General features: G+C 47.8%; 1 protein-coding gene across 2 annotated transcripts in view; it reads left to right on the top strand.

Moving 5' to 3' along the window:
• LOC139584312 (prickle-like protein 1) overlaps positions 1-22,864 on the top strand; it is a 94,963-nt gene that overhangs the window by 65,674 nt on the left and 6,425 nt on the right. For both annotated transcript variants that reach the window (XM_071416007.1, XM_071416009.1), the window contains exons 2-5: positions 2,622-2,819; positions 9,126-9,239; positions 10,429-10,566; positions 20,934-21,137. In XM_071416007.1, the coding sequence (XP_071272108.1) occupies positions 2,640-2,819; positions 9,126-9,239; positions 10,429-10,566; positions 20,934-21,137 (636 nt within the window). In that variant the 5' untranslated portion in view covers positions 2,622-2,639. The remainder of the gene's footprint in view (positions 1-2,621; positions 2,820-9,125; positions 9,240-10,428; positions 10,567-20,933; positions 21,138-22,864) is intronic.

Genomic DNA, 22,864 nt, shown 5'->3' with positions numbered 1-22,864 from the left:
CTGTCCTATTTCTATCTGTCCGTGTCAGGGTCCACTCGATGGTCCCCATCCCTTTCTTTCTCATCCCTCCACCCCTCTATCTCTCATCCCTCCACCCCTCTATCTCTCATCCCTCCACCCCTCTATCTCTCATCCCTCCACCCCTCTCTCTCTCACCTGTCAGACAGACAGTGCCCTGACCTCCCCTGTTTCACCTCTGTCTCTTCCCTCTATCCAAAGATGAAAGGATGATTAGAGAGACAGGCAGACGCCCTCTTCCCTCCCTCTCTGTGGCAGGTTTAAAAACAAACAGCCCTGAGGAGAAGAAGAGGGCGGAGAGATAAACGAGAGAGACAGGGGCTTTGGACATTCCCCACATGGCACTGTGATCCACAGGGAGTTGTGTATCCTGTGACCAGGGTTACTGTTGTTATACAGACCTCCAGCTGTAGTCAGGGAGTTGTGTATCCTATGTCCAGGGTTACTGTTGTTATACAGACCTCCAGCTGTAGTCAGGGAGTTGTGTATCCTATGTCCATGGTTACTGTTATACAGACCTCCAGCTGTAGTCAGGGAGTTGTGTATCCTATGACCAGGGTTACTGTTATACAGACCTCCAGCTGTAGTCAGGGAGTTGTGTATCCTATGTCCAGGGTTACTGTTGTTATACAGACCTCCAGCTGTAGTCAGGGAGTTGTGTATCCTATGTCCAGGGTTACTGTTGTTATACAGACCTCCAGCTGTAGTCAGGGAGTTGTGTATCCTATGTCCAGGGTTACTGTTATACAGACCTCCAGCTGTAGTCAGGGAGTTGTGTATCCTATGACCAGGGTTACTGTTATACAGACCTCCAGCTGTAGTCAGGGAGTTGTGTATCCTATGACCAGGGTTACTGTTATACAGACCTCCAGCTGTAGTCAGGGAGTTGTGTATCCTATGACCAGGGTTACGGTTGTTATGCCTCCAGCTGTAGTCAGGGAGTTGTGTATCCTATGTCCAGGGTTACTGTTGTTATACAGACCTCCAGCTGTAGTCAGGGAGTTGTGTATCCTATGTCCAGGGTTACTGTTGTTATACAGACCTCCAGCTGTAGTCAGGGAGTTGTGTATCCTATGACCAGGGTTACTGTTATACAGACCTCCAGCTGTAGTCAGGGAGTTGTGTATCCTATGTCCAGGGTTACTGTTGTTATACAGACCTCCAGCTGTAGTCAGGGAGTTGTGTATCCTATGTCCAGGGTTACTGTTGTTATACAGACCTCCAGCTGTAGTCAGGGAGTTGTGTATCCTATGTCCAGGGTTACTGTTATACAGACCTCCAGCTGTAGTCAGGGAGTTGTGTATCCTATGACCAGGGTTACTGTTATACAGACCTCCAGCTGTAGTCAGGGAGTTGTGTATCCTATGACCAGGGTTACTGTTATACAGACCTCCAGCTGTAGTCAGGGAGTTGTGTATCCTATGACCAGGGTTACGGTTGTTATGCCTCCAGCTGTAGTCAGGGAGTTGTGTATCCTATGTCCAGGGTTACTGTTGTTATACAGACCTCCAGCTGTAGTCAGGGAGTTGTGTATCCTATGTCCAGGGTTACTGTTGTTATACAGACCTCCAGCTGTAGTCAGGGAGTTGTGTATCCTATGACCAGGGTTACTGTTATACAGACCTCCAGCTGTAGTCAGGGAGTTGTGTATCCTATGTCCAGGGTTACTGTTGTTATACAGACCTCCAGCTGTAGTCAGGGAGTTGTGTATCCTATGTCCAGGGTTACTGTTGTTATACAGACCTCCAGCTGTAGTCAGGGAGTTGTGTATCCTATGTCCAGGGTTACTGTTATACAGACCTCCAGCTGTAGTCAGGGAGTTGTGTATCCTATGACCAGGGTTACTGTTATACAGACCTCCAGCTGTAGTCAGGGAGTTGTGTATCCTATGACCAGGGTTACTGTTATACAGACCTCCAGCTGTAGTCAGGGAGTTGTGTATCCTATGACCAGGGTTACGGTTGTTATGCCTCCAGCTGTAGTCAGGGAGTTGTGTATCCTATGTCCAGGGTTACTGTTGTTATACAGACCTCCAGCTGTAGTCAGGGAGTTGTGTATCCTATGTCCAGGGTTACTGTTGTTATACAGACCTCCAGCTGTAGTCAGGGACTCACTCATCTCATCCCCCTACTATAAATATCTGTATTTCTCACCAGAGGAACCAAAGTGTTGCAGAGATCCCCTCAGCGCCTTTCGGGGAAGATAACCCACATGAACGTAGTGCTGGTGGTCACTCAGTCAGTGCTAAGCTGTGCAACATGTCTGAGACTGACTGGGTGAATGATGCTTGGGTCACTTTCGTTAGGAAACAAACGGAAGAAAAACTGACTGAAACAGGGAGGGACAAACGAAAGGACTAAGAAATGCTCATTTTAAGTTCCATTCCCCTAATGAACCCTGGACCATGTGTACTACTGTATGTGGATGATGTATCTATCACTCTGCCTTGAGTAAAACATCTCTCTCTCTCTCTCTCTCTCTCTCTCTCTCTCTCTCTCTCTCTCTCTCTCTCTCTCTCTCTCTCTCTCTGTCTCTGTCTCTGTCTCTGTCTCTGTCTCTCCCTCTCCCTCTGTCCCTCGCTCCCTCTCCCTCTCCCTCTGCAGTAGAAGGTGTGGTGTGTGATGAACCTAGAGAGTGCGTGTGGTTACCAGGTCGGGGCGCGGGGCCCGCGGGAAGTGATGGAGCAGAAAGTCCAAGGTCAGCTGAACATTGGCTTCCAGAGGAGTTCCACGTCAGATGACGACTCCGGCTGTGCCCTGGAGGAGTACGCCTGGGCACCGCCTGGCCTCAGACCCGAACTGGTGAGATGCCCCCAAATATACAACACAACAGGGTCCTGTGTAGCTCAGTTGGTAGAGCATGGCGCTTGCGATGTCAGAGTTGTGGGTTCGATTTCCATGGAGGACCAGTACAGGGAAAAACGTACAAAAATGTATCCACTCACTACTGTAAGCCGCTCTGGATAAGAGCATCTGCTAAATGACAAGAAAGTACAAATGTAAAAACACCCTCTGTTCTAATATACTGTACAATATGCCCCTTAAATTCAACACTATATGCCACTTAAACTGAACAAAAATATAAATGTAAAGTGTTGGTCCCATGTTTACATGAGCTGAAATAAAAGATCCCAGAAATGTTATATAAGCACAAGAAGCTTGTTTCTCTCAAATTTGTTAACATCCTTGTTAGTGAGCATTTTTCCTTTCCCAAGATAATCCATACATCTGACAGTTGGGGCATATCAAGAAGCTGATTAAACAGCATGATAATTACAGAGGTGCACCTTGTGCTGGGGACAATAAAAGGCCACTCTAAAATGTACGGTTTTGTCACACAACACAATGCCACCTCCAACGTCGTTTTAGAGAATTTGGCAGTACGTCCAACCGGCCTCACAACCGCAGACCATGCATAACCACGCCAGCTCAGGGCCTTCACATCCTGCGTTTTCTCCTGCAGGATCGTCTGAGACCAGCCACCCGGACAACTGATGAAACTGAAGAGTATTTCTGTCTGTAATAAAGCCACTTTGTGGTGAAAAGTTAATTCTGACTGGCTGGGCCTGGCCCCCAAGTGGGTGGGCCCATGCCCTCCCAGGCTGCACCCCTGCCAATTAATGTCAAATCCATAGATTAGGGCCTAATATATTTATTTTAAGTGACTGATTTCGTTATATGAACTGTAACTCAGTAAACTTGTTGAAATTGTTGCGTTTATATTTTTTTTCAGTATACAGTGGGGAGAACAAGTATTTGATACACTGCCGATTTTGCAGGTTTTCCTACTTACAAAGCATGTAGAGGTCTGTAATTTTTATCATAGGTACACTTCAACTATGAGAGACGGAATCTAAAACAAAAATCCAGAAAATCACATTGTATGATTTTTAAGTAATTAATTTGCATTTTATTGCATGACATAAGTATTTGATACATCAGAAAAGCAGAACTTAATATTTGGTACAGAAACCTTTGTTTGCAATTACAGAGATCATACGTTTCCTGTAGTTCTTGACTAGGTTTGCACACACTGCAGCAGGGATTTTGGCCCACTCCTCCCTACAGATCTTCTCCAGATCCTTCAGGTTTCGGGGCTGTCGCTGGGCAATACGGACTTTCAGCTCCCTCCAAAGATTTTCTATTGGGTTCAGGTCTGGAGACTGGCTAGGCCACTCCAGGACCTTGAGATGCTTCTTACGGAGCCACTCCTTAGTTGCCATGGCTGTGTGCTTCGTGTCGTTGTCATGCTGGAAGACCCAGCCACGACCCATCTTCAATGCTCTTACTGAGGGAAGGAGGTTGTTGGCCAAGATCTCGCGATACATGGCCCCATCCATCCTCCCCTCAATACGGTGCAGTCGTCCTGTCCCCTTTGCAGAAAAGCATCCCCAAAGAATGATGTTTCCACCTCCATGCTTCACGGTTGGGATGGTGTTCTTGGGGTTGTACTCATACTTCTTCTTCCTCCAAACACGGCGAGTGGAGTTAGACCAAAAAGCTCTATTTTTGTCTCATCAGACCACATGACCTTCTCCCATTCCTCCTCTGGATCATCCAGATGGTCATTGGCAAACTTCAGACAGGCCTGGACATGCACTGGCTTAAGCAGGGGGACCTTGCGTGCACTGCAGGATTTTAATCCATGACGGCGTAGTGTGTTACTAATGGTTTTCTTTGAGACTGTGGTCCCAGCTCTCTTCAGGTCATTGACCAGGTCCTGCCGTGTAGTTCTGGGCTGATCCCTCACCTTCCTCATGATCATTGATGCCCCACGAGGTGAAATCTTGCATGGAGCCCCAGACCGAGGGTGATTGACCGTCATCTTGAACTTCTTCCATTTTCTAATAATTGCGCCAACAGTTGTTTCCTTCTCACCAAGCTGCTTGCCTATTGTCCTGTAGCCCATCCCAGCCTTGTGCAGGTCTACAATTTTATCCCTGATGTCCTTACACAGCTCTCTGGTCTTGGCCATTGTGGAGAGGTTGGAGTCTGTTTGATTGAGTGTGTGGACAGGTGTCTTTTATACAGGTAACGAGTTCAAACAGGTGCAGTTAATACAGGTAATGAGTGGAGAACAGGAGGGCTTCTTAAAGAAAAACTAACAGGTCTGTGAGAGCCGGAATTCTTACTGGTTGGTAGGTGATCAAATACTTATGTCATGCAATAAAATGCAAATTAATTATTTAAAAATCATACAATGTGATTTTCTGGATTTTTGTTTTAGATTCCGTCTCTCACAGTTGAAGTGTACCTATGATAAAAATTACAGACCTCTACATGCTTTGTAAGTAGGAAAACCTGCAAAATCGGCAGTGTATCAAATACTTGTTCTCCCCACTGTATACAGCATATGTCACGTACATGTACTGTTGAAGTCGGGAGTTTACATACACTTAGGTTGGAGTCATTAAAACTCGTTTTTCAACCACTCCACAAATTTCTTGTTAACAAACTATAGTTTTGGCAAGTCGGTTAGGACATCTACTTTGTGCATGACACAAGCCATTTTTCCAACAATTGTTTACAGACAGATTTTTTCCACTTATAATTCACTGTATCACAATTCCAGTGGGTCAGAAGTTTACATACACTAAGTTGACCTTGCCTTTAAACAGCTTGGAAAATTCCAGAAAATTATGTCATGGCTTTAGAAGCTTCTTATAGGCTAATTGACCTCATTTGAGTCAATTGGAGGTGTACCTGTGGATGTATTTCAAGGCCTACCTTCAAACTCAGCACCTTTTTGCTTGACATCATGGGAAAATCAAAAGAAATCATCCAAGACCTCAGAAAAAATTGTAGACCACCACAAGTCTGGTTCATCGTTGGGAGCAAATTCCAAACGCCTGAAGGTACCACGTTCATCTGTACAAACAATAGTACGCAAGTATAAACACCATGGGACCACGCAGCCGTCATACCGCTCAGGAAGGAGCTGGAGCTCTAGGAGCTGTCTCCTACAGATGAACGTACTTTGGTGCGAAAAGTGCAAATCAATCCCAGAACAACAGCAAAGGACCTTGTGAAGATGGTGGAGGAAACAGGTACAAAAGTATCTATATCCACAGTAAAATGAGTCCTATATCGACATAACCTGAAAGGCCGCTCAGCAAGGAAGAAGCCACTGCTCCAAAACCGCCATAAAAAAGCCAGACTACAGTTTGCAACTGCACATCGGGGCAAAGATCGTACTTTTTGGAGAAATGTCCTCTGGTCTGATAAAACTAAAATAGAACTGTTTGGCCATAATGACCATTGATATGTTTGGAGGAAAAAGGGGGACGCTTGCAAGCTGAAGAACACCATCCCAACCGTGAAGCAGGGGGGTGGCAGTATCATGTTGTGGGGGTGCTTTGCTGCAGGAGGGACTGGTGCACCTCACAAAATAGATTGCATCATGAGAAAGTAAAATGATGTGGATATATTGGAGCAACATCTCAAAACATCAGTCAGGAAGTTAAAGCTTGGTCGCAAATGGGTCTTCCAAATGCACAATGACCCCAAGCATACTTCCAAAGTCGTGGCAAAATGGCTTAAGGACAACAAAGTCAAGGTATTGGAGTGGCCATCACAAAGCCCTGACCTCAATCCTATAGAAGATTTGTGGGCAGAACTGAAAAAGCATGTGTGAGCAAAGAGGCCTATAAACCTGACTCAGTTACACCAGCTCTGTTAGGAGGAATGGGCCAAAATTCATCCAACTTATTGTGGGAAGCTTGTGGAAGGCTACCTGAAACGTTTGACCCAAGTTAAACAATTTAAAGGCAATGCTACCAAATACTAATTGAGTGTATGTAAACTTCTGACCCACTGGGAATGTGATGAAAGAAATAAAAGCTGAAATAAATCATTCTTTCTACTATTATTCTGACATTTCACATTCTTAAAATGAAGTGGTGATCCTAACTGACCTAAGACAGGACATTATTACTAGGATTAAATGTCAGGAATTGTGAAAAACTGAGTTTAAATGTACTTGGCTAAGGTGTATGTAAACGTCTGACTTCAACTGTATATGCAATATAACCCACGACCTTGCCGTGTCTAGTGTCATGCTCTTACCAACTGAGCCACATTAGCCCATATAGATGGACCTATAAACACATTTGGCTCGTTTAGATAGGAGCTGAGAAACACCACAGTAGCTTTCTCTGTCATTATTTTCCTCGTCATAACTCCATTAGGCATATTGCCAGGCCTCCTCAGGTTATTGGGGTGGTGAGCAGTGCAGAGGGAGGGTTTGTCGTATGCTTGTCACCCTGAAGCCGTACAAAGATGCTTGTCTCTAACTGTCGCTGTGGCACTTTGACCCTTAGGGCCACTGGCCTAGCTACTACTTTGACCCTTAGGGCCACTGGCCTAGCTACTACTTTGACCCTTAGGGCCACTGGCCTAGCTACTACTTTGACCCTTAGGGCCACTGGCCTAGCTACTACTTTGACCCTTAGGGCCACTGGCCTAGCTACTACTTTGACCCTTAGGGCCACTGGCCTAGCTACTACTTTGACCCTTAGGGCCACTGGCCTAGCTACTACTTTGACCCTTAGGGCCACTGGCCTAGCTACTACTTTGACCCTTAGGGCCACTGGCCTAGCTACTACTTTGACCCTTAGGGCCACTGGCCTAGCTACTACTTTGACCCTTAGGGCCACTGGCCTAGCTACTACTTTGACCCTTAGGGCCACTGGCCTAGCTACTACTTTGACCCTTAGGGCCACTGGCCTAGCTACTACTTTGACCCTTAGGGCCACTGGCCTAGCTACTACTTTGACCCTTAGGGCCACTGGCCTAGCTACTACTTTGCCCCTTGGGGCAGTTGACCGCAACTGAAGGCTACATTAGGAGGGAGGGTCATGACTGCTACTAGATAAAAAGGTGGGATGTTCTTGTCTCCTGTTTAGAGGGGGCTTCCTGCTGCTCGGCCCATCTCTGGGAATTGCAATTGACCCCCACAATCCTCAGCGTTGGGCTGTCGTAAATAATGCACATTTCATGCTGCTATTACTCCTACATCCACCTCCCTAGGTCAGGGCTGAAGAGCAGTAAGATGACTGACCCCCTCCAGGGCTGTGTGTTTCTCCACTGTAATGTGCACAACAGGGCCGTTCAACAGAATAGTGGCTGTAAAGGCATTACAGTTGACCCAGGCATTTACACACAAAAGGGGGCTGTTTATTTGGGGCTTTAGAGCCTGGGTCTGTTGTTGCTTCAGCCCCCCCCCCATCACCCTTCATTGCTTCCATGTGTGCTGTTTAAAGGGAGGTAGAGGGGGATAGAGAGTGAGGGGAGTAAGGGAAGAAAGGGAGAGAGACAGAGGGAGAGAAGGAAGGGAAGGTAGTTGGGAGAGTGCCACATAACACAAGTGGACCCTGTTTGTGAACGAGCCTGTAAAAGGCAGCTGTGGCGAGGTCCCCTCCAAGCCAAACCTAGCGTTGCCAGCAACCAGCGGGATGGGGGGACTGATCCACATCTAAAGGCCTCCTCCTGCATCTGATCTGTCAGATCTCTACTAATAACCAGCAGACTTTTCCATGCCAGAGTTTGTAAAATATATATATATACACATCCTGTCTCAGTGTCTTTGGGGTGGTGCTTGACAAGTCTGCCTGTCTCACACAAAGGAGCCCTCCGCTATGCTCACTTTTCAGGTAGGGACACACACGCACACAGCCCATTATCCAGGGACAGACTTAGTTGGTATTATCATTTCTAATGTGCTGAATAACATTTATCTGGGCCAGTGAAATAGTTTAAGAGAAATCTGTGAAGTTGCTCTTCCGTTCGACAGGGAGCCAGGATCCGGTCAGAGCCGTTTTTAGATTCTCCATTAAGAACATGTTACTTCACAGTATAAACAACGCTTCAGGTTCATTTTGCGTGTGGTAGGTGTAAGCATGGCACTACCAAAGGATCAAATACACAATGTGTGTGTGTGTGTGTGTGTGGTGTGTGTGTGTGTATGTGTGTGTGTGTGTGTGTGTGTGTGTGTGTGTGTGTGTGTGTGTGTGTGTGTGTGTGTGTGTGTGTGTGTGTGTGTGTGTGTGTGTGTGTGTGTGTTTGTGTATCTGTCTGTCTACCATCTGTCTTCTGCTCTGTGTGCTCCAGGTCCAGCTGTATTTCTCCTGTCTGCCTGAGGACAAGGTTCCTTATGTTAACAGTCCTGGAGAGAAGTTCAGAATGAAACAACTCCTCTATCAGCTGCCTCCACATGACAACGAGGTAAGGAAAATGCCCCAAAAGAGTGTGGTTGTACGTGCATGGGTGTGTGTAGTTCATATAAACTGTGTGTTTTTGTTTGTGTGTATGCCAGTGTGTACACTCTGTGTGTGTGTGTGTGTGTGTGTGTGTGTGTGTGTGTGTGTGTGTGTGTGTGTGTGTGTGTGTGTGTGTGTGTGTGTGTGTGTGTGTGTGTGTGTGTGTGTGTGTGTCATAAAATGCATCCCAGCAGGCCCTCTCATTAAAGGCGTCGTAACAGGGCAGGTCTCACAGCAGGACAGCACCCATTTTCCCACCATCCATCCATCCCATCCATCCATCCCATCCATCCATCCATCCAATCCATCCATCCCATCCATCCATCCATCCCATCCATCCCATCCATCCATCCATCCATCCATCCATCCATCCATCCATCCATCCATCCATCCATCCATCCATCCATCCCATCCATCCCATCAATCCATCCATCCATCCATCCCATCCCCTTTCCCAGACTCAGTGTTGTTTGAAGATGTGTCCGACCCTTGTCTTTCCCTGCCTTGTAATAAACCTCTGTTTAAGACCACCTTACCACCTACCAGGGTTGGGGTCAATTCCATACCAATTCAGACTGGAAATAAATGAAAAGTCCAATCCTCTGAGCAATGACAACATTTCATTTGACTTCCAATTTACTGAATTGAAATGGGATTGACCCCCCCCCCCCCCCCCCCCCAGCTCCATGCCATTATGTGATGGAGGACTTGGCATTCACATTACCACCATCACAGTCTTTAGTCCCTTGATCCCACGCTGTGTCACAGACTGTCATGCCCCGGGTACAATAAGCCTTTTGACTATGATTTGATGGTGTTTGCTGACAGCCCCCACCAGCAGGATTCCTGTCATAGCGGTAGTCTTTCTGGGGACAGACCAGTAGGATAGGCAATGCTGCTGAAAGACTTCCTTTATATGTGCCTCCACCGCAGTGACATCACAGCCTGAGCCAGAGCTGCTTCTCTTTGTGGTTCTTCCCCTCGTGATTCCACTCTAAACACAACCCCTGTAAAACGTCTGCTTTCCCTCGGTAACGGTTTGGGAGGGAGACATCAAAAAAACGGTTGTCACTCTCTGCTTTGTGTTGTACAATTAAAGTCCACTTTGGACGATGTTTAACGAAGGCCTGTCTTTCTTCTTTCCCTCCCTCCAGGGGCGCTACTGTCAGTCTCTCAGTGAGGAGGAGAAGAAGGAGCTCCACATGTTCAGTGTCCAGAGGAAGAAGGAGGCGCTGGGGAGGGGCTCTCTCAAACTCCTGCCCCGGGACCTGCTACACAGCGTCTGTGAACATGTACGTCCCCTCTCGCACACCGCCACTCACCTCAGTTCCTAACAGGAACATTGTCACATCAGACACATACACCAACGGGTAGATGGGGAATTTTTAAGGTAACATACTGGTCAAAAGTTTTACAACATTTACTCATTCAAGGGTTTTTCTTTATTTTTACTATTATCTACATTGTAGAATAATAGTGAAGACATCAAAACTATGAAATAACACATGTAGTAACCAAAAAAGTGTTTAACAAATCAAAATATATTTTATTCTTTAGTAGTACACATGATTCTTTAAAAAGCCACCCTTTGCCTTGATGACAGCTTTCCACACTCTTGGCATTCTCTCAACCAGCTTCACCGGGAAGATGTAGAAGATGTACAATGTAGAAAATAGTAACAAATAAAGAAAAACCCTTGAATGAGTAGATGTACAGTGGGGAGAACAAGTATTTGATACACTGCCGATTTTGCAGGTTTTCCTACTTACAAAGCATGTAGAGGTCTGTCATTTTTATCATAGGTACACTTCAACTGTGAGAGACGGAATCTAAAACAAAAATCCAGAAAATCACATTGTATGATTTTTAAGTAATTAATTAGCATTTTATTGCATGACATAAGTATTTGATACATCAGAAAAGCAGAACTTAATATTTAGTACAGAAACCTTTGTTTGCAATTACAGAGATCATACGTTTCCTGTAGTTCTTGACCAGGTTTGCACACACTGCAGCAGGGATTTTGGCCCACTCCTCCATACAGACCTTCTCCAGATCCTTCAGGTTTCGGGGCTGTCGCTGGGCAATACGGACTTTCAGCTCCCTCCAAAGATTTTCTATTGGGTTCAGGTCTGGAGACTGGCTAGGCCACTCCGGGACCTTGAGATGCTTCTTACGGAGCCACTCCTTAGTTGCCCTGGCTGTGTGTTGCGGGTCGTTGTCATGCTGGAAGACCCAGCCACGACCCATCTTCAATGCTCTTACTGAGGGAAGGAGGTTGTTGGCCAAGATCTCGCGATACATGGCCCCATCCATCCTCCCCTCAATACGGTGCAGTCGTCCTGTCCCCTTTGCAGAAAAGCATCCCCAAAGAATGATGTTTCCACCTCCATGCTTCACGATTGGGATGGTGTTCTTGGGGCTGTACTCATCCTTCTTCTTCCTCCAAACACGGCGAGTGGAGTTTAGACCAAAAAGCTCTATTTTTGTCTCATCAGACCACATGACCTTCACCCATTCCTCCTCTGGATCATCCAGATGGTCATTGGCAAACTTCAGACGGGCCTGGACATGCGCTGGCTTGAGCAGGGGGACCTTGCGTGCGCTGCAGTATTTTAATCCATGACGGCGTAATGTGTTACTAATGGTTTTCTTTGAGACTGTGGTCCCAGCTCTCTTCAGGTCATTGACCAGGTCCTGCCGTGTAGTTCTGGGCTGATCCCTCACCTTCCTCATGATCATTGATGCCCCACGAGGTGAGATCTTGCATGGAGCCCCAGACCGAGGGTGATTGACCGTCATCTTGAACTTCTTCCATTTTCTAATAATTGCGCCAACAGTTGTTGCCTTCTCACCAAGCTGCTTGCCTATTGTCCTGTAGCCCATCCCAGCCTTGTCCAGGTCTACAATTTTATCCCTGATGTCCTTACACAGCTTTCTGGTCTTGGCCATTGTGGAGAGGTTGGAGTCTGTTTGATTGAGTGTGTGGACAGGTGTCTTTTATACAGGTAATGAGTTCAAACAGGTGCAGTTAATACAGGTAATGAGTGGAGAACAGGAGGGCTTCTTAAAGTAAAACTAACAGGTCTGTGAGAGCCGGAATTCTTACTGGTTGGTAGGTGATCAAATACTTATGTCATGCAATAAAATGCAAATTAATTACTTAAAAATCATACAATGTGATTTTCTGGATTTTTGTTTTAGATTCCGCCTCTCACAGTTGAAGTGTACCTATGATAAAAAATTACAGACCTCTACATGCTTTGTAAGTAGGAAAACCTGCAAAATCGGCAGTGTATCAAATACTTGTTCTCCCCACTGTATGTAACAGTTCGCGAAGTTATAGGAAACTGTTGTAAGCCATATAACCCAAGCAAATTACTATTGAGAAGCGAAAGGCAGAACTATCTGTAGCCTGTGCTTCACTAGAGGAGTCCGTTTCTCTTAGAACCTCCTCTTCCTCTGTGTTGTATGTCAACCATGCTATGTAAGATATCCCTAAACATATGGTGGTTTTGCAGCCATGCAGACAGTCTGAAATCTAAAAAGCCTCTCGGAGTTGTTTGGAGTGTAGCTCCAGTGGGTTGACTGACTCTGTGCTCTGCTCGATCCTCCTCAGTGTTTTATTTAGTGTACTTACAAATGGGTCCTGAGCAGCCCGGGGGATGACCATTAACATTAAGCTTGGTTAAAACACAGCTCTGCTCTGCTCTGTAGTGGTTCTCCCTCTGCTCTGCTCTGTAGTGTCTCTCCCTCTGCTCTGTAGTGTCTCTCCCTCTGCTCTGCTCTGTAGTGGCTCTCCTTCTGCTCTGCTCTGTAGTGGCTCTCCCTCTGTTCTGTAGTGGCTCTCCCTCTGTTCTGTAGTGTCTCTCCCTCTGCTCGGTAGTGGCTCTCCCTCTGTTCTGTAGTGGCTCTCCCTCTGTTCTGTAGTGGCTCTCCCTCTGCTCTGCTCTGTAGTGGCTCTCCCTCTGCTCTGCTCTGTAGTGGCTCTCCTTCTGCTCTGCTCTGTAGTGGCTCTCCCTCTGTTCTGTAGTGGCTCTCCCTCTGTTCTGTAGTGTCTCTCCCTCTGCTCGGTAGTGGCTCTCCCTCTGTTCTGTAGTGGCTCTCCCTCTGTTCTGTAGTGGCTCTCCCTCTGCTCTGCTCTGTAGTGGCTCTCCCTCTGCTCTGCTCTGTAGTGGCTCTCCTTCTGCTCTGCTCTGTAGTGGCTCTCCCTCTGCTCTGCTCTGTAGTGGCTCTCCCTCTGCTCTGCTCTGCTCTGTAGTGGCTCTCCCTCTGCTCTGCTCTGTAGTGTCTCTCCCTCTGCTCTGTAGTGGCTCTCCCTCTGTTCTGCTCTATAGTGGCTCTCCTTCTGCTCTGCTCGGTAGTGTCTCTCCCTCTGCTCTGCTCGGTAGTGGCTCTCCTTCTGCTCTGCTCTGTAGTGTCTCTCCCTCTGCTCTGCTCTGTAGTGGCTCTCCCTCTGCTCTGCTCTGTAGTGGCTCTCCCTCTCCTTCTGCTCTGTAGTGGCTCTCCCTCTGTTCTGCTCTGTAGTGGCTCTCCTTCTGCTCGGTAGTGGCTCTCCTTCTGCTCTGCTCGGTAGTGGCTCTCCTTCTGCTCTGCTCTGTAGTGGCTCTCCCTCTGCTCTGCTCTGTAGTGGCTCTCCCTCTCCTTCTGCTCTGTAGTGGCTCTCCCTCTGTTCTGCTCTGTAGTGGCTCTCCTTCTGCTCGGTAGTGGCTCTCCCTCTGTTCTGCTCTGTAGTGGCTCTCCTTCTGCTCGGTAGTGGCTCTCCCTCTGCTCTGCTCTGTAGTGGCTCTCCTTCTCCTTCTGCTCTGTAGTGGCTCTCCCTCTGCTCTGCTCTGTAGTAGCTCTCCTTCTGCTCGGTAGGGGCTCTCCCTCTGCTCTGTAGTGTCTCTCCCTCTGCTCTGCTCTGTAGTGTCTCTCCCTCTGCTCTGTAGTGTCTCTCCCTCTGCTCTGCTCTATAGTGGCTCTCCCTCTGCTCTGCTCTATAGTGGCTCTCCCTCTGCTCTGCTCTGTAGTGGCTCCCGCTTTGCTCTGTAGTGGCTCTCCCTCTGCTCTGCTCTGTAGTGTCTCTTCCTCTGCTCTGTAGTGTCTCTCCCTCTGCTCTGCTCTGTAGTGGCTCTCCCTCTGCTCTGTAGTGGCTCTCCTTCTGCTCTGTAGTGGTTCTCCCTCTGCTCTGCTCTGTAGTGGTTCTCCTTCTGCTCGGTAGTGGCTCTCCCTCTGCTCTGCTCTGTAGTGGCTCTCCCTCTGCTCTGCTCTGTAGTGGCTCCCGCTTTGCTCTGTAGTGGCTCTCCCTCTGCTCTGCTCTGTAGTGTCTCTTCCTCTGCTCTGTAGTGTCTCTCCCTCTGCTCTGCTCTGTAGTGGCTCTCCCTCTGCTCTGTAGTGGCTCTCCTTCTGCTCTGTAGTGGTTCTCCCTCTGCTCTGCTCTGTAGTGGTTCTCCTTCTGCTCGGTAGGGGCTCTCCCTCTGCTCTGTAGTGTCTCTCCCTCTGCTCTGCTCTGTAGTGTCTCTCCCTCTGCTCTGTAGTGTCTCTCCCTCTGCTCTGCTCTATAGTGGCTCTCCCTCTGCTCTGCTCTATAGTGGCTCTCCCTCTGCTCTGCTCTGTAGTGGCTCCCGCTTTGCTCTGTAGTGGCTCTCCCTCTGCTCTGCTCTGTAGTGTCTCTTCCTCTGCTCTGTAGTGTCTCTCCCTCTGCTCTGCTCTGTAGTGGCTCTCCCTCTGCTCTGTAGTGGCTCTCCTTCTGCTCTGTAGTGGTTCTCCCTCTGCTCTGCTCTGTAGTGGTTCTCCCTCTACTCTGATCTGTAGTGTCTCTTCCTCTGCTCTGTAGTGTCTCTCCCTCTGCTCTGCTCTGTAGTGGTTCTCCCTCTACTCTGATCTGTAGTGTCTCTTCCTCTGCTCTGTAGTGGTTCTCCCTCTGCTCTGCTCTGTAGTGTCTCTCCCTCTGCTCTGTAGTGTCTCTCCCTCTGCTCTGCTCTGTAGTGGTTCTCCCTCTACTCTAATCTGTAGTGTCTCTTCCTCTGCTCTGTAGTGTCTCTCCCTCTGCTCTGCTCTGTAGTGGTTCTCCCTCTACTCTGATCTGTAGTGTCTCTTCCTCTGCTCTGTAGTGGTTCTCCCTCTGCTCTGCTCTGTAGTGTCTCTCCCTCTGCTCTGTAGTGTCTCTCCCTCTGCTCTGCTCTGTAGTGTCTCTCCCTCTGCTCTGCTCTGTAGTGTCTCTCCCTCTGCTCTGTAGTGTCTCTCCCTCTGCTCTGTAGTGTATCTCCCTCTGCTCTGCTCTATAGTGACTCTCCCTCTGCTCTGTAGTGGTTCTCCCTCTACTCTGATCTGTAGTGTCTCTCCCTCTGCTCTGTAGTGTCTCTCCCTCTGCTCTGCTCTATAGTGGCTCTCCCTCTGCTCTGCTCTATAGTGGCTCTCCCTCTGCTCTGCTCTATAGTGGCTCTCCCTCTGCTCTGCTCTGTAGTGGCTCCCGCTTTGCTCTGTAGTGGCTCTCCCTCTGCTCTGCTCTGTAGTGTCTCTTCCTCTGCTCTGTAGTGTCTCTCCCTCTGCTCTGCTCTGTAGTGGCTCTCCCTCTGCTCTGCTCTGTAGTGGCTCTCCTTCTGCTCTGTAGTGGTTCTCCCTCTGCTCTGCTCTGTAGTGGATCTCCCTCTACTCTGATCTGTAGTGTCTCTTCCTCTGCTCTGCTCTGTAGTGTCTCTTCCTCTGCTCTGTAGTGTCTCTCCCTCTGCTCTGCTCTGTAGTGGTTCTCCCTCTACTCTGATCTGTAGTGTCTCTTCCTCTGCTCTGTAGTGTTTCTCCCTCTGCTCTGCTCTGTAGTGTCTCTCCCTCTGCTCTGTAGTGTCTCTCCCTCTGCTATCCTCTGTAGTGTATCTCCCTCTGCTCTGCTCTATAGTGTCTCTCCCTCTGCTCTGCTCTGTAGTGGTTCTCCCTCTACTCTGATCTGTAGTGTCTCTTCCTCTGCTCTGTAGTGTCTCTCCCTCTGCTCTGCTCTGTAGTGTCTCTCCCTCTGCTCTGCTCTGTAGTGTCTCTCCCTCTACTCTGATCTGTAGTGTCTCTCCCTCTGCTCTGCTCTATAGTGACTCTCCCTCTGCTCTATAGTGGCTCTCCCTCTGCTCTGCTCTGTAGTGTCTCTCCCTCTGCTCTGCTCTGTAGTGGCTCTCCTTCTGCTCGGTAGTGGCTCTCCCTCTGCTCTGCTCTGTAGTGGCTCTCCTTCTCCTTCTGCTCTGTAGTGGCTCTCCCTCTGCTCTGCTCTGTAGTAGCTCTCCTTCTGCTCGGTAGGGGCTCTCCCTCTGCTCTGTAGTGTCTCTCCCTCTGCTCTGCTCTCTAGTGTCTCTCCCTCTGCTCTGTAGTGTCTCTCCCTCTGCTCTGCTCTATAGTGGCTCTCCCTCTGCTCTGCTCTATAGTGGCTCTCCCTCTGCTCTGCTCTGTAGTGGCTCCCGCTTTGCTCTGTAGTGTCTCTCCCTCTGCTCTGCTCTATAGTGGCTCTCCCTCTGCTCTGCTCTATAGTGGCTCTCCCTCTGCTCTGCTCTGTAGTGGCTCCCGCTTTGCTCTGTAGTGTCTCTTCCTCTGCTCTGTAGTGTCTCTCCCTCTGCTCTGCTCTGTATTGGCTCTCCCTCTGCTCTGCTCTGTAGTGGCTCTCCTTCTGCTCTGTAGTGGTTCTCCCTCTGCTCTGCTCTGTAGTGGTTCTCCCTCTACTCTGATCTGTAGTGTCTCTTCCTCTGCTCTGTAGTGTCTCTCCCTCTGCTCTGCTCTGTAGTGGTTCTCCCTCTACTCTGATCTGTAGTGTCTCTTCCTCTGCTCTGTAGTGGTTCTCCCTCTGCTCTGCTCTGTAGTGTCTCTCCCTCTGCTCTGTAGTGTCTCTCCCTCTGCTCTGCTCTGTAGTGGTTCTCCCTCTACTCTGATCTGTAGTGTCTCTTCCTCTGCTCTGTAGTGTCTCTCCCTCTGCTCTGCTCTGTAGTGGTTCTCCCTCTACTCTGATCTGTAGTGTCTCTTCCTCTGCTCTGTAGTGGTTCTCCCTCTGCTCTGCTCTGTAGTGTCTCTCCCTCTGCTCTGTAGTGTCTCTCCCTCTGCTCTGCTCTGTAGTGTCTCTCCCTCTGCTCTGCTCTGTAGTGTCTCTCCCTCTGCTCTGTAGTGTCTCTCCCTCTGCTCTGTAGTGTCTCTCCCTCTGCTCTGCTCTGTAGTGTCTCTCCCTCTGCTCTGCTCTGTAGTGTATCTCCCTCTGCTCTGCTCTATAGTGACTCTCCCTCTGCTCTGTAGTGGTTCTCCCTCTACTCTGATCTGTAGTGTCTCTCCCTCTGCTCTGTAGTGTCTCTCCCTCTGCTCTGCTCTATAGTGGCTCTCCCTCTGCTCTGCTCTATAGTGGCTCTCCCTCTGCTCTGCTCTATAGTGGCTCTCCCTCTGCTCTGCTCTGTAGTGGCTCCCGCTTTGCTCTGTAGTGGCTCTCCCTCTGCTCTGCTCTGTAGTGTCTCTTCCTCTGCTCTGTAGTGTCTCTCCCTCTGCTATGCTCTGTAGTGGCTCTCCCTCTGCTCTGCTCTGTAGTGGCTCTCCTTCTGCTCTGTAGTGGTTCTCGCTCTGCTCTGTAGTGGTTCTCCCTCTACTCTGATCTGTAGTGTCTCTTCCTCTGCTCTGCTCTGTAGTGTCTCTTCCTCTGCTCTGCTCTGTAGTGGTTCTCCCTCTACTCTGATCTGTAGTGTCTCTTCCTCTGCTCTGTAGTGTTTCTCCCTCTGCTCTGCTCTGTAGTGTCTCTCCCTCTGCTCTGTAGTGTCTCTCCCTCTGCTCTGCTCTGTAGTGTATCTCTCTCTACTCTGATCTGTAGTGTCTCTTCCTCTGCTCTGTAGTGTCTCTCCCTCTGCTCTGCTCTGTAGTGTCTCTCCCTCTGCTCTGTAGTGTCTCTCCCTCTACTCTGATCTGTAGTGTCTCTCCCTCTGCTCTGTAGTGTCTCTCCCTCTGCTCTGCTCTATAGTGACTCTCCCTCTGCTCTATAGTGGCTCTCCCTCTGCTCTGCTCTGTAGTGTCTCTCCCTCTGCTCTGCTCTGTAGTGTCTCTCCCTCTGCTCTGTAGTGTCTCTCCCTCTGCTCTGCTCTGTAGTGTATCTCCCTCTGCTCTGCTCTATAGTGACTCTCCCTCTGCTCTATAGTGGCTCTCCCTCTGCTCTGCTCTGTAGTGTCTCTCCCTCTACTCTGATCTGTAGTGTCTCTTCCTCTGCTCTGTAGTGTCTCTCCCTCTGCTCTGCTCTGTAGTGTCTCTCCCTCTGCTCTGCTCTGTTATGTCTCTCCCTCTGCTCTGTAATGTCTCTCCCTCTGCTCTGCTCTGTAGTGTATCTCCCTCTGCTCTGCTCTATAGTGACTCTCCCTCTGCTCTGTATTGGTTCTCCCTCTACTCTGATCTGTAGTGTCTCTTCCTCTGCTCTGTAGTGTCTCTCCCTCTGCTCTGTAGTGTCTCTCCCTCTGCTCTGCTCTGTAGTGTCTCTCCCTCTGCTCTGCTCTGTAGTGTCTCTCCCTCTGATCTGTAGTGTCTCTCCCTCTGCTCTGCTCTGTAGTGTCTCTCCCTCTGCTCTGCTCTGTAGTGTCTCTCCCTCTGCTCTGTAGTGTCTCTCCCTCTGCTCTGCTCTGTAGTGTCTCTCCCTCTGCTCTGTAGTGTCTCTCCCTCTGCTCTGCTCTGTAGTATCTCTCCCTCTACTCTGCTCTGTAGTGTCTCTCCCTCTGCTCTGTAGTGTCTCTCCCTCTGCTCTGCTCTGTAGTGTCTCTCCCTCTGCTCTGTAGTGTCTCTCCCTCTGCTCTGCTCTGTAGTGTATCTCCCTCTGCTCTGTAGTGTCTCTCCCTCTGCTCTGCTCTGTAGTGTATATCCCTCTGCTCTGCTCTATAGTGACTCTCCCTCTGCTCTGTAGTGGTTCTCCCTCTACTCTGATCTGTAGTGTCTCTTCCTCTGCTCTGTAGTGTCTCTCCCTCTGCTCTGCTCTGTAGTGTATCTCCCTCTGCTCTGCTCTATAGTGACTCTCCCTCTGCTCTGTAGTGGTTTTCCCTCTACTCTGATCTGTAGTGTCTCTTCCTCTGCTCTGTAGTGTCTCTCCCTCTGCTCTGCTCTGTAGTGTCTCTCCCTCTGCTCTGCTCTGTAGTGTCTCTCCCTCTACTCTGATCTGTAGTGTCTCTCCCTCTGCTCTGCTCTGTAGTGTCTCTCCCTCTGCTCTGCTCTGTAGTGTCTCTCCCTCTGCTCTGTAGTGTCTCTCCCTCTGCTCTGCTCTGTAGTGTATCTCCCTCTGCTCTGCTCTATAGTGACTCTCCCTCTGCTCTGTAGTGGTTCTCCCTCTACTCTGATCTGTAGTGTCTCTTCCTCTGCTCTGTAGTGTCTCTCCCTCTGCTCTGCTCTGTAGTGTCTCTCCCTCTGCTCTGCTCTGTAGTGTCTCTCCCTCTGCTCTGCTCTGTAGTGTCTCTCCCTCTGCTCTTCTCTGTAGTGTCTCTCCCTCTGCTCTGTAGTGTCTCTCCCTCTGCTCTGTAGTGTCTCTCCCTCTGCCATGCTCTGTAGTGTCTCTCCCTCTGCTCTGCTCTGTAGTGTCTCTCCCTCTGCTCTGTAGTGTCTCTCCCTCTGCTCTGCTCTGTAGTGTCTCTCCCTCTGCTCTGTAGTGTCTCTCCCTCTGCTCTGTAGTGTCTCTCCCTCTACTCTGCTCTGTAGTGTCTCTCCCTCTGCTCTGTAGTGTCTCTCCCTCTGCTATGTAGTGTCTCTCCCTCTACTCTGATCTGTAGTGTCTCTCCCTCTGCTCTGTAGTGTCTCTCCCTCTGCTCTGTAGTGTCTCTCCCTCTGCTCTGTAGTGTCTCTCCCTCTGCTCTGTAGTGTCTCTCCCTCTGCTCTGCTCTGTAGTGTATCTCCCTCTGCTCTGCTCTATAGTGACTCTCCCTCTGCTCTATAGTGGCTCTCCCTCTGCTCTATAGTGTCTCTCTCTCCCTCTGTTCTGCTCTGTAGTGGCTCCCCCTCTGCTCTGCTCTATAGTGGCTCCCCCTCTGCTCTGTAGTGGATCTTCCTCTGCTCTGCTCTGTAGTGGCTCTCCCTGCTGTAAACTGTGAATGTGATGTTGTTTGTAGTCCCAGCGTTAAAGCACGGCCTGTGTCCTCACATGACACACACAGAGAAACTGAGAGGAACAACCCGACTGCAGAGGGACCGTAGTCGACCACAGTTAGCCCCACGGTCAGAATTCCCATAATAACACCAGATGCCATGTTATGAACTGTACTGATGCGGTCCCTCACAGATGGAAGGGAGTTGGCCACATATCTCAACCCTCCTCCTCTCTCCAGTAGGGAATGGGGACAGGGGGATTTAGTGGCCATATGATACCCTAGTTAGTATCCAGGGCCGAGGCCATGCTGTAGGATTAGATAGGATAGCCACACACTCCAGACTGGAAGTTACATAACTAGGGCATTTGGCCAAAATTGTTGCCATTTCAACCGCACATTTAACTAGTAATGGAATTCATGTTTTTTTTTAAAGTCACCACTTTAACATTTTAAAATGACAAAATGTCATTTTTACTGGTCATTTCAATTAAATGTATATCCCCATTGATTCTTGAAGAATAACTTGGCTAATGAGCTTAATACAATAATACAGTGTAAAATATCTAGTTTTAGAGTGAAACTGTTCTTTATGGATGTCCCTTGTGTGGATTTCATCACAGTGTGGGGAGAACATCAACGGAGGAGAGATGGCGGTTTTTGCCTCCAGAGCGGGTCCTGGGCTAGCCTGGCACCCAGCATGCTTTACGTGCTCCACGTGTAGTGAGCTGCTGGTTGACCTCATCTACTTCTACCAGGATGAGAAGATCCACTGTGGCCGGCACCACGCAGAGCTGCTCAAGCCACGCTGCTCAGCCTGCGACGAGGTGAGTGTGGAGATGCACTGTGGCCGACGCCAGAGCGGAGTTGAGCTCATTCCAACCGCTTCGCTAAAAACCGTCCTGCGCTCACAGGAATAAAAAAAACTGCCGCTAAAAATTCGCTACATTCATTAAAATCACAATTATACAGTGTTGGGAAAAGTTCCTAATTGTCATACTTGCGTAAAAGTACAGAAACCTTAAAAATGACTCAAGTAAAAGTCACCCAGTAAAATACTACTTGAGTAAAAGTCAAAGTATTTGGTTTTAAATATACTTAAGTATAAAAAGTAAATGTTATTGCAAAAATATACTTAACTATCAAAAGTAAAAGGTAGAAATCATTTCAAATTCCTTATATTAACCAAACCAGACGGCACAGTTTTCATGTTTCGTTTATTTACGGATAGCCAGGGGCACGCTCCAACACTCAGACATCATTTACAATCGAAACGTGTTTAGTGAGTCCGCCAGATCAGAGGCAGTAGGGATGACCGGGGATGTTCTCTTGATAAGTGTGTGAATTAGACCATTTTCCTGTCCTGCTAAACATTCAAACTGTACTTTTGGTGTCATTGAAAATGTATGGAGTAGAAAATACATTATTTTCTTTAGGAATGTAGTGAAGTAAAAGTAAAAGTTGTCAAAATGATAAATAGTACAGATACCACAAAAAACTATTTATGTAGTTCTTTAAAAGTATTTTTTACTTAAATACTTTGCACCACTGCAATTTAACCAACATCCATCTATTTTTGTGACACCAGGACCTACCATTTGTTTTTGGAACCAAAACATATGGATTTGAATAAACATGGAAAAGTTAATGTAAAAAGCTCACATCATTTCAAATAAGCAACATATACAAATGTATTTTTTTTACCTTTATTTAACTAGGCAATTCAGTTTAGAACAAATTCTTATTTTCAATGACGGCCTACACGGGTCAACACAGGGCCAATTGTGCGCCGCCCTATGGGACTCCCAATCACGGCCGGTTGGGATACAGCCTCGATATTAAACAGCATATAAACACTAAATAGGTCAGGAGCCAGACAGGGAGCCTAAGAAGGAACGGAAATTAATTATTTAGGCTATATTATTTCAATTATTTCAAGGCTATAGCCTACAAAGAAATACATTCTGAAGCATTTGTGTGTGCAATACTAGGCTGGTAGGAACATAAAGCGCTCAGCATTTAAACGTTTCATTCTATTAAATTATTATAGTCTATAAATTGTGCATATAGGCTGTGATTTACTTAGAATGAAATACAAATTTAACGAAAAATGCCTTATTAGTCTACAGTTCAGTCTACAGTTCATTTTTGTTCTGTTAAGAGATCTGATTTATAGTTTATAACTACTTTGCTAAAATGACACACTTAGTTATCTATCCACCTCATTCCTTTCTTTTAGCATGTGCACATAGTAAGTACACCATCATGCTTTCGGGGAATGTGTTTATTTTCAGATTACACTATGATTCTTTAGTTGTAGATTATATGATTCTTTAGTTGTAGATTGTATGATTCTTTAGTTGTAGATTATATGATTCTTTAGTTGTAGATTGTATGATTCTTTAGTTGTAGATTGTATGATTCTTTAGTTGTAGATTGTATGATTCTTTAGTTGTAGATTATATGATTCTTTAGTTGTAGATTATATGATTCTTTAGTTGTAGATTGTATGATTCTTTAGTTGTAGATTGTATGATTCTTTAGTTGTAGATTA

Source organism: Salvelinus alpinus, chromosome 9, assembly GCF_045679555.1.
Source record: "Salvelinus alpinus chromosome 9, SLU_Salpinus.1, whole genome shotgun sequence".
Lineage (NCBI taxonomy): Eukaryota > Metazoa > Chordata > Actinopteri > Salmoniformes > Salmonidae > Salvelinus > Salvelinus alpinus.
This window is presented reverse-complemented; position numbering and strand designations above follow the sequence as displayed.